Source organism: Mustelus asterias, chromosome 10, assembly GCF_964213995.1.
Source record: "Mustelus asterias chromosome 10, sMusAst1.hap1.1, whole genome shotgun sequence".
Classification (NCBI taxonomy): domain Eukaryota; kingdom Metazoa; phylum Chordata; class Chondrichthyes; order Carcharhiniformes; family Triakidae; genus Mustelus; species Mustelus asterias.
Window position 1 is genome coordinate 89,669,549 of NC_135810.1, and position 12,324 is coordinate 89,681,872.

Here is a 12,324-nt window from a genome sequence, read left to right on the forward strand (position 1 = left end):
GGATCTCGGCGTGCCGATCCACAGTTCCCCGAAGGTGGCAACTCCGGTGGACAAGGTGGTCAAGTCGTATGGCATGCTGATCTTCATTGGTCAGGGCGTTGAGTATAGGAATTGGAAAATCATGCTGCAGCTGTATTAGACTTCGGTTCGGCCACATTTGGAGTATTATGTACAATTCTGGTCGCCACACTACCGGAAGGATGTTGATGCATTGGAAAGGGTGCAGAAGAGATTTACCAGGATGTTGCCTGGTTTGGAGGATATAGACTATGAAGAAAGGCTGAACAAACTTGGACTGTTTTCATTGAAGCATCGGAGGATGAGGGGGGACTTGGTAGAGGTTTACAAGATTATAACAGTTTTGGATATAGGTAGTCAGAGTCTTTTTCCCAGGGTTGAAGGGTCAATTACTCGGGGACAATCGGATGAATGCGAGAGGGAGAAAGTTTAAAAGAGATGTAAGGGGCAAGCTTTTCACACAGAGGGTGGTGAATGCCTGAAACGCGTTGCTGGAGGTGGTGGTGGAAGCAGATTCTATAACAACATTCAAGGGGCATCGGGATAGATACATGAATAGGCAGGGAATAAAGAGATGTGGACCACGTAGAGGCAAGAAAATATTAGATAGGCATCTGTGTCGGCACAGATTTGGTGGATCGAAGGGCCTGTTCCTGTGCTGTACTGTTCTTTGTTCATGAATTAATGTGAACTACAAAACAGATAATTGAGAAGATAGGTTACATAGATGTCTATTTCTCATAAATGTGTTGCTCAATAAATCTAGTATCGCTGCAGTGCCAAATCATATTTTTCTATATTACTTCACTTTTTCTATTGATACTCTATTATTCTCTCACTCACATCAACCCATTTCTACCACAATGAACTTATGCTCTGTGATGCAATGGTAACAAACAATTATTTGAGAGACACATACACACGTATGTGACAAACAGTGGAAATTATGTCAGGCAACAATCGCATGGCCAGGCTGGCTGTGAATCAAAGGATGCACATTAGAAAAATGCTGGAAGCATGAGGTGAAAAGGAAGAAAAGCATACTTTAACACCCCCTGTTTCTCATATGACTGATAAAGCTCATGAGACAATTCCCTGTTTATATTGCTTATAACTCGAATTCTCTCGGCATTATGTTTGTACTGGTGTGAAAATTAATTACAAACATCAGGACTCCCAATATAGAATTAATACCTGACAACCATTTTGATCGATTTGTATTTCAGCAATACAATATTTACCTGAACAACAATTTACTCATAAATAGTTTTCTATGTAGCCCATCTTCCTACTCATCTGTTTTCCAATCTTGTAGTTATGTCTATTTCGTCCAGCGTGATCTTCACGTCCGCATGGGATGGGATGTAAACTGCCGTCAGGGTAACGGAGTTGAACTCCCGCGGAAGGTAGTAGGGGTGGCATTTTAGCGTCAGGTATTCTAGGTCTGGGGAGCAGAAACTTGCCAGTGTTGCTAGGCACCACGAGGTATTGATTAGGAAGCAGACCCCACCTCTCCTAGTCTTGCCTGAGACCGGCCTTGAGACGAAACATCCCGAGGCCTTGATCATCGTGGCCGGGGACTTCAATCAGGCCAAACTCAAGAGCGTGCTACCAAGTTACCACTAACACGTCTCCTGTTCCACCAGAGGTCCAAACATCCTAGACCACTGCTACACAAATATCAAACATGCCTACCGCTCTATCGCCCACCCACACTTTAACAAATTAGACCACAAGGTCTGATTGGAATTTGAGTAATATAACTTTCCAGCAATTGACTACCAACTGCCTAAGCATGTGCAATAGATTTGGACAGACAAACATTATGCTTAACCTGACTGACTACCTCAGCAGATGAAATGCACCATGAGTCACAATGATTTAAGATCATCAGTCATATATGACTATAAATATCTAAAACACTTGAGTATAAATCGATTAAAACACTCAATGGATAGACAAAGATACAAATCAGTTCCTGCCTCTGAAGGATTCAAGGTTCTCTATTTGTCAGCAATTCCTGCCTGTGATACATTGAACCATGCTGCTCAATCCCCAGGTCAAATGACAGATTTTGAGGCACACAGTAGAGGAACAGCTAACTGTTAATAGCTTTTGCTAGAAGATAACAATAGCATCAGAAAGTGATCAAGTACAACTTAAAGCTATTGCACATGGAATGGCTCTGAATTAATTTTGTAAGCGGGACTCCTCAGGAAGGCATTGTTCAGGATTGTGGCTCTTTGAAGTCATTAAATTCCACTGAAGACACCAAAAGTATTCAAGGAGTTGGTGCACAATAAATGCAGGTATTGCTTCCACTGTAATCATGATTCTACAATTATACCTTGCAGTCTCTCACAATCATATCCTAGTTATCTCACCTGGAGATGAAGCCTGGTAGTTAATGTCGTCACCATCTTTCTCAGGAACTACTGTATGGCAAATTGCCATCATAATGAGAAACTCCCGGATCTCAGCGGCTGTTGGCTGAAATGAAGCATGTACAATCACTGTGAACGACCAAAGTCAAGAGCTTTTTATGTTCCTTTATATTGTCTTACAGTCTCAAAATCTATTTAATTGATCATACACATGTTCAAATTTCATATACTATTGAGAATTCACATTACTCTCATCAACATTATAGCACAATTGTATTTATAGTGCAATCTGCGTGATTTTATGCCCGTGCATAGCTCCTCTTAAAACTTAAAAGTTTTGGTAACATGAGCAGGAACATCAGTACTGGCACCTTAATGTTAACTCCAGGTAAATTTCCAGTGCCCAACAGATCCAATAGGCCACCAGAGCTTTGGAAATGGTGCACAGTTTCAAACACAAGTGCTGCAAGACTGCCATTTCGAGGCAAATTATTCACTGATTAGGAAATAGGCTGAGCAGTAGGAAACAGAGAGTAGGGATAAACCCTGAAAGGGTTAAAAGCACTAAAGTCATTGAATGCTGCAGAGTTCCCTTGTGAACTGAGTACAGTATAGAGTTCCCTGCGAAGCTGTATGAATATGTTCTCACACTTACAGATGGACTGCAAAACCAAGCTGACCAAAGGACAGTGGGAGGGGTGGTGTGAGAACTCTGATAGCCACAGGGTAATAGCCACAACAGCAAGTGTCATATTTGGATGATGAAGCCATGTAGGTGAGTTTCATTAGTGAACTAACATTATAATTAGACAAGCATATAGGGGCTGTAACTAGTTAACCATATGCATGAAGTAATTAGAACTACTGGTTGTAATTAGATACCAATGACTTCAGAACAAATGTATACTTGTGATTGGTATATGCAAATCACTTGCAAGAGAAGCAGAAATATATCTGCCCTCCATGTATCACAGTAAGAAGTCTCACAACACCAGGTTAAAGTCCAACAGGTTTATTTGGTAGCAAAAACCACTAGCTTTCGTAGCACTGCCCCTTCATCAGGTGAGTGGGATTTCAGTTCACAAACTGGGCATATAAAGACACAAACTCAAGTTACAAAATAATGGTTGGAATGCGAGTCTTTACAGGTAATCAAGTCTTAAAGGTACAGACAATGTGAGTGGAGAGAGGGTTAAGCACAGGTTAAAGAGATGTGTATTGTCTCCAGCCAGGACAGTTAGTGAGATTTTGCAAGCCCAGGCAAGTCGTGGGGGTTACAGACAGTGTGACATGAACCCAAGATCCCGATTGAGGCCATCCTCATCTGTGCGGAACTTGGCTATCAGTCTCTGCTCAGCGACTCTGCGCTGTCTTGTGTCGTGAAGGCCGCCTTGGAGAACGCTTACCCGAAGATCAAAGGCCGAAACCGCAAACTGCCATGTATCACTCAGGAAGTCTGTACGCCACCTAGTGGATGGCAGACTTCCTCACCATAGCATGAATAAAAGGCCGATTACAAACTTTGAAAGCTTCATCTATCGAGGGTGCGAAGTATGTGTTTTGCTAAAAGCAGCAAAGTTCTTTATCAGTACCCTAATAGACAGCATGTGACTAGTGGAGCCAGATTTTTACTCCCAGGGCATTATCTCAAGTTGGGAAATTTTGGGCCGTTGTGTCCTACTAGGAACCGTGTTGGTGCCTCAACTATTCACTATTTACAAATTAGGTGGGATAGGAAGCTCTGTAGACCAATTTTTCAATGACACACAGAAGCAGTATTGTAAGCTCCATAAAATTAAAAAGTGATATTGATAATTTAAGTAAATTTGCAAAACTGTAACAAATGGATTTCAATGCAAGCAAATGTGTGGTTATCAATGTTTGGATCTAAAAAGGATAGAATATATTCTAAATGGTGAAACACTAGAAAACAGTGGAGGTCCAAGTACACAGATCATTAAAATATGAAGAACAGGTACAGAAAATAATCAAGAAAGCTAATAAAATATTGGCCCTTGTATTTAGAGGAGGGGTAGATGCCATGCTGTAGTTGTACGAACTATATTTGGAGAAATGTGACCAGTTCTGGGTATCACACCTTGGGAAGGATATATTGGCATTGAAAGGTGTGCAGTGCATATTTATCAGAATGATACCTGAGCTGCAAGAGTTAAGCTACAAGAAGAAATTAAACAAACCAGCATTGTTTTCCCTGGAATTTAGAAGGTTAATGGTAGATTAATTTAAGGTTACAAGATAATAAGTGAACAGATATGGTAAAATGGAGAAACTATTTCCACTAGATGGGAGTATAGGACGAGGTGGCATAGTGTAAAAATTAGAATCTGACCTTTCAGGAGTGATATTAGAAAACATTTCATGCAAAGGGTGGTAGAAGTTTAGAACTCTCTTTTACAAATGGCAATTCAGGCTGGATCAATTCACAGATTACTACAGTGCAGAAGAGGCCCTTCGACCCATCGAGTCTGCACCAATGCATGAAATGTCCTGACCTGCCCACCTAATCCTACTTGCCAGCATTTGGCCCATAGCCTTGAATGTTATGGTGTGCCAAGTACTCATCTAGGTACTTTTTAAAGGATGTGAGGCATCCCGGCTCCACCACCCTCCCAGGCAGTACGTTCCAGACCGTCACCATCTCCTGAGTAAAAATATTTTCCTCAAATCCCCCCTAAACCTCCCACCCCTCACTTCTAACTTGTGTCCCCTTGTAACTGACCCTTCAGCTAAGGGTAAATTGTAAATTTTAATATAAATATTGATCGATTTTTGTTAGCCAAAGGAATTAAATGATGTAGGAGCAAAGTGGAGTTAGGTTACAGATCTGCCATGATTTTACTAAATGACAGGGACAGGCTCAAGGTGCTAAGTGGTCTAGTCCTGATTGGATGTTCCTTTCCTCTTTGAGGCAAGTTGAAACCTGACTAGAGTTAGATTAGTGCCTTGATCTCAAAGCAGAAAATGCTCTTCAACAATGCTAAATTTGAAGTACAAATGTGCACAGTCATGCACAATTAAGGCGCCTGAAGAGGAACAGATCATATCCACAAAGGAAACAAGCATTTCTAACAATCCTGGTTGCTGCACATCTTCCAATCTATATTCCAGATTTACTGTTGCATCAACTTTCCCATTTGAGATACAACTTGGTCATTTAAGCTGTTAATCCAAAAAACTAAAAGTTTGAACTTCAACCTATTTCCTTCATTTCAGGAGCTCTTTGATTGGCTTCCTGTGTATACATAATACTGCTAATTTGTATTTGCAACTCAGTTCAGAAGAAACAATTGTAATTGTCATAATTAAAAATGTAGATACATTTATGGGGAAGGTACGAACTGAAGTTTGATGATAGCAGCAAATCTAGAAAATTAATTACAACATGTAATTTAGAGAGATGGGAAATAGTGCATAGCAGGTTCAGAACTATTTTGATGTAGCAGTTAAATTATCACCTGACAAGTAGAAGCGAACAGGGTGAGCAAGAAGGCTGATACAAACTAATAAGAGCTAATTTTATCACACTCCCTTGTCACACTGTATTACATCAAACTAAACCATTGGTGTAACACTGTAGGTTTGAACTGGACTTGATTTTGTCCAATTAATGGTGTTTTGCTGTTAATTCCAAAACCAAATTGCTTGTTCAAATGATTAACCTTATCCTTGAAAGGATTAAAGTGGCAAGTCCAATAGTGTTTGTACTTTGAACAGTGTTTTGCTCTATTTTGTTCAAAACTTGAACTTTGCTAGCTGCATTCTTGCTATTACGTCGGTGATGGAGGACAACTTAATGATGAGACAAACTGGCCATAAAAAATAGCCCAATATACAACGTAGATATCAACTATTTCCAGACCAATGATAACATTTGCAAACAAACCAAAACAAACTACTTCAGATTAATTTAAGAATTAAAAAAAATAAATAATTTGGTTTAATTTCACAACAGCTACAAAATGCAGCTCAATCTCTTTAGCTCCAAGATAAAAGCGGCTATACTACACTTCCTTCACATAGGAGTTGAGAAATTCCATGCTTTTTCTTCCCATCAGTTAAATATAAGACACACCTGAATCGTTCAGCTGCTACCCTCATGAATGCTGACAGTTACCTGGACAGGTGACTAAATGTATAGTTCCCATGTACATTACCCACATATAATTTGTGGCTCCCAATTGAACCACAATCCACATGTTCTACCACCATGTTTAATTAAATCTCACTCTTCCTTTTTCCTCCACTCACCAATGGCCAGCAATTCAATGCATACACACTTTTGGTATCCTGAACACCATTGTTTTTCAACATTAATGATTCCTTCACCGATATGGTTAACTTATCGGGCAGCACGGTGGCACAGTGGTTAGCATTTCTGCCCCTCACAGTGCCAGGAACCCGGGGTTCGATTCTCGGCTTGGGTCACTGTCTGTGCGGAGTCTGCATGTTCTCCTCATGTCTGCGTGGGTTTCCTCCAGGTGCTCTGGTTTCCTCCCACAGTACGAAAGACATGCTGGTTAGGTGCATTGGCCATGTTAAATTTTCCCTCAGTGTACCTGAACAGGCACCGGAGTGTGGCGACTAGGGGATTTTCACAGTAACTTCATTGTAGTGTTAATGTAAACCTTACTTGTGACTAATAAATCAACTTTACTTTACTTTATCACTAACCACGGAAATGTTTTTGTTGCTTTAAATATATTTATGCAAATCACTGACTAACAGTGTGACCAATAAAGGACCAAGAACACACTCCTTCAAATCACAATTTCCCAAGCTATACATTTGCTCCTATTTTCAATTGCCCAGCCATTCAATCCCACAAACTAATTTCCCATTAAATCTATGGCAAAAGCAGTACTATTTTCTTAGTTGTATGTTACTAGGCAAATATAATACAACTGACCAAATTCAGTGTTTGCATGACCTATAAAAAAGGAAAACATCTTTTGTAACCGCACCTGAACACCAGTATTACTACCTTAATCCTGAAGCATTGTGAAAGAGATGCAGGGGAGCAAATGTCAGCATTTCAATGAGGATCAACCAAATTGCTTCAGATCAATTGATCCTGACATTTATAAAACACAGCTTTGATTGCAGTAATTTTTAATGAGTGCATGGACCACAAAGTTGTTACTTTACCAACAGGATCAACTACTTTGTGCAGAAACATATTCTGATCTATTTTGTTAAAGCTTTCAACCTAAAACTGTTATAAACCAAATAAAACTATACCATTTCATGTACACAAAATTATAGCACAATAGAGTATCATGTTACCAGCTTGGGTTACCACAATTAGTTGCATCACGGTACAGAATCTTTTGGTCTCTGTTTGAATTCTCTAGCCATGTGTTAAATGAAACTTGATTTAATGACTTGTTTATCTCATTCAACTTGGGGGTTGTTGTAGACATTTCTCATGAGAGTGGTGTGATATTAGTTACAGGCAATGTTATTTATGAAACTGGCATGTTTGTTCGTGACATTCCTCCATCCCCAAGACAATGCAGGTGTTGGACAATTTTGACGTTAACATCATGGATTAAACCAATTTTAAAAAATAAATGTGGAACAGCTTTAGTCTCACTTGCATTTTTCTCTTACATACATTAACTCAGTTTAGGGTATGCATCTGGGTGCAGTTAATCTTTATAAGTATCTCATTCAAGTGACCATTTCACCTGGGTAAGAAGGGGCAACATTTGGCATCCAAGCAGAGTACATCGTGAGTAGCCACTGGAAAGTTGGCAGGGCTCATGCAAGAAATTTAGCATTGATTTTTTTTTTTAAATGTGATAAATGAACATGCTTTGTTGTGATGCAATCATTACATCAGCATGTCAGACCAGAATTATGCCAAGATGATTTTAAAGCACAAAAGTGATGTGAAAGAGATTGTAAGTAACAATTCTTGAATAACTGACTGGCCCAGATGTAACCAGGCATTTCTCACTTACAAGTGGTGCTTAAGAAGATATGCATTTTAAAACACAATGCAAACTTTATGGTGACATGAGCAGGATTTCACCGCATGTCAGACGCATTAGCCCACTGCAGCACACTCATAGCGACTTCAGAAGATGCAACTACAGATTCTGCACTTTGAAGGATTCCTACAAAGGTTGTGTTTTAAAAACATCAGGATCAGTTGCCATTCTTGATCTGAAGCAATTTGGATTTCTTTAAGTCAGGCAACTAAGTATATAAACAATTTTATGGCACAGTGAAAACATTTAAACTTATGGGAGAGTATAGTGATGGAGCACAGTGCCACAGAAAAATAGTTTATGCCTAAGGCACCCCTTTTGTTGAGCAGACAATCACAGGCACCTCCCTGTAATACTGAAGGGCATTTCTGTCCAAGTTGTTCTTGTGCACCACCTGATGGTTAATTGAAGAGCAACTGAGATTGGGGCCTCGAAGCAAAGAATCATTGAGCACATTCTGAGGAGGGAGCACCAATAAAATGAGTTACAAAAATTGAAAAAATATTGAAAGTAGTAGAAATGTCAATTTGAAAGTCAAAAAACACGACATATTAATTTGCACATAGGGCGAAACTAAATGGAATTTTATTCCAAAGAGCAGCCTTTTATTTTGGCCCCCACAGAATGCTCTACAGGTCCATACAGGAATTCAAACAACAAAAATTCAAAATGATGAGTTACCTGCTGTACTCGGAGGCTTGTCTGGTCCATCTGTGTTATTGGGGTAACTAACTATGTCTTTACCAGTATACCAGCAATCACTGCAGTTCTAAATAAATCATTTTATGTGAAACACTTTGGGATGTTTCTGAGAATTACGATAAATTATGCAAACTCAAGTCTTTATCACATTATTGTTATATCTTAAAACATGAGTAGCATCATGTGGTTCAATAAAGACTTACGTGTTCACTCTGGATGTTGTCTAACAATGTTGGATCGTCAAATTCAAAAGAATCCTTGGAGGAAGCCAAAGGCCTGAGTAATGAAAAATAAAATTTAATGCAACACATAATCTTTTTTCCATACAACAAATATTTCACAGTTCTTTCCTTTTCTTCTTGCCCCAATATAATTTTTAGTAGCCATAAAAGTAAGGTAAAGATAAACAAAAATGATCTGCTAAGAATGAGAAAGGTTTGGACTTGACTGAATCATAGGACATCCATAAAGGGCACAGAAATAGCCGCAGGCTATTCAGCCCTTTAATTATTTTCTATCATACAATGATATCAGTATCTGAACTCTTAGTTCCATATCCCTTGTCTAAAGTTTTAATTCACCCCACCATCCACTGCCTTTTGTGAGAAATAATCTTAAATTTAGACTAAAGCCATTTGGCTTGAGATAGCAGCAACCACTCTCCATCAAACTCTGGAATTCTCTCCCTACACCTCTTTACCTCGCTTTTCTCCCTTAAGACATTTCTTAAAACCTACCTCTTCGACCAAGCTCTTGGTCATCTGACCTAATATTTTCGTATGTGGCTCAGTGTCATGCCTTATTTTACAATGCTCCTGTGAAGCACCTTTGACCGTTTCATTATGTTAAAGGTGCTATATAAATGTGAGTTATCATTGTTAAGAGCATTACTCCTCCTACTCTGCCCCATCAAGTGCTTCAGTTAAAGTTCAGAAGTACCATACATGTGTGGTTACGGACTGACATTTTGAGTACAGAGTGTTCTTATAAGTCTTTTCCCCTATGTGATTCTTTCACTGGTATCTGTTGAGGGTGGATGCTTTGCTGTGAGACTGAGGTCATTTGAAAATAAGAATACATTCTAGAGTAAAAAGGAGAGTATTTGGAAGACAGTAAAATAATATACTGAGCAGTCTTGAGTCACTTGTGCCTGCAAGGGAAATGGTAGGTCTGTTAGGATCTGTGGGCCCTTTCAATTAAGAAAATGAATCATGAAGTTCCTGTGCAGAGTACTTTGTACAAGCAAATAAAATTGCGAACTAATTGCTCAAACCAGCTTTTTTCAGTGCAATAGGATGTAAAACCTATTTGCTCCAGAACTTGGTTCCAGGAACAAAAACTTATGATGACTTGACAAACATCCTTGAAGAGCACTACTCTCCAAATCCACTGATCATCGCGGAGCAGTTCAGGTTCCACCGAAGGAATCAAGTGGAATGCAAAAGTATTGCTCAGTTTGTGGCAACCTTAAAAAGACATTGTCAGTTTGGTGAGACAGGATGTTGCCTGGTATGGAGGGGAGATCCTATGAGGAGAGGCTGAGGGATTTGGGATTGTTTTCGCTGGAAAGGCGGCGGCTAAGAGGGGATCTTATTGAAACATATAAGATGATTAGAGGTTTAGATAGGGTGGATAGTGATAGCCTTTTTCCTCTGATGGAGAAATCCAGCACGAGGGGGCATGGCTTTAAATTGAGGGGGGGTAGTTATAGAACCGATGTCAGGGGTAGGTTCTTTACCCAGAGGGTGGTGAGGGATTGGAATGCCCTGCCAGCATCAGTAGTAAATGCGCCTAGTTTGGGGGCGTTTAAGAGATCCGTAGATAGGTTCATGGACGAAAAGAAATTGGTTTAGGTTGGAGGGTCACAGTTTTTTTTTTTAACTGGTCGGTGCAACATCGTGGGCCGAAGGGCCTGTTCTGCGCTGTAATGTTCTATGTTCTATGTTCTATGTTCTATTACAAGATTCTCCGAGATTGTCTAGTTTGTGGTTTCCAAAATGGAGGCTATCCAAAGAAGATTTCTTACTGAACGGGCTTTGTCTTTAAAGACGGCAGTAGAAATCGCAGTGTCAATGGAACTGGCTGCTCAAGAGACTTCACAATTTGATGCAGGAATGAAGACCCACAAGAAGTCAAAACAGCAACAAGCATGTCATAGATGTGCCAAAATGAGCCATTCAGCGAGTGAATGCTGGAGCAAGGATAGCCAATAAAGAATTATCAAAAATGGGTCACACTGTAAATGCTCATTGGGCCAGACCAGCTTCCCCAAGAAGAACATTCAAAAGAATCGGGGTACATTCAAGAAGAACAAGTTGCATTCTAAAAAATAATTTACAACATGGAAGAAAAGAATTACAACAGCAAAGAAGAGAATGTCTAGAAATCAACTGAATGTCTTATCTATACAGGGTGAATCACATATATTCTTGGTGATTCCGAAGTTAAGTGGACAACCAAAAAAGATGCACGCTATTTTAAAAGCTCCATATCCAACAAATGTGACGCATTTGAGGTCCTTTCTAGGATTAGTATATTATTGTGGCAAATTTGATCTTAACTTAGCTACATTATTGAAGCTTTTGTATAATTTACAGTCACAGGACTGGACAACAGAATATGAGAAAGCACACAAGGACATCAAAGATGCTTTGCGCAAGTCTGAAGTATTGGTTCATTCTAATCCGTAGCTACCATTGCTGCTTGCTTGTGACACTTTACCTTATAGAATAGAGGCAGTAGCTTCAATCTTATGCCTTTGGAAGAAGAACAACCAATAGCTTTTGCTTCACATAATTATGTCACAAGTGAGAAATGGGTACCAGCAAATCAGGTCCAATTTCTTATACAGTTCAAACTGAAGATGCCTTATTGTTGTCATGACTACAGAAGTAAAGTGGAACTCTTCAATAAATCTGTTGTGTGTTAGTTTGAACCTACGTGGACGGCATGGTAGCAGTGGTTAGCACTGCTGCCTCACAGCGCCAGGGACCCGGGTTCGATTCCTGGCTTGAGTCACTGTCTGTGTGGAGTTTGCACATTCTTTCCATGTCTGCATTGGTTTCCTCCGGGTGCTCCGGTTTCCTCCCACAGTCTGAAAGATGTGCTCGTTGGGTGCATTGACCCGAACAGGTGCCAAAGTGTGGCAACTAGGAGAATTTCATAGTAACTTCATTGCAGTGTTAATGCAGTGTGTAGTAATGTAG

At 39.8% G+C, this 12,324-nt stretch overlaps 1 protein-coding gene across 1 annotated transcript in view; it reads right to left on the reverse strand.

Moving 5' to 3' along the window:
* atp8a2 (ATPase phospholipid transporting 8A2) overlaps nt 1-12,324 on the reverse strand; it is a 329,927-nt gene that overhangs the window by 285,253 nt on the left and 32,350 nt on the right. The window contains exons 10-11 of the mRNA XM_078221449.1: nt 9,322-9,394; nt 2,403-2,508 (exon numbers count right to left, since the gene is read on the reverse strand). Of these exons, the coding sequence (XP_078077575.1) occupies nt 2,403-2,508; nt 9,322-9,394 (179 nt within the window). The remainder of the gene's footprint in view (nt 1-2,402; nt 2,509-9,321; nt 9,395-12,324) is intronic.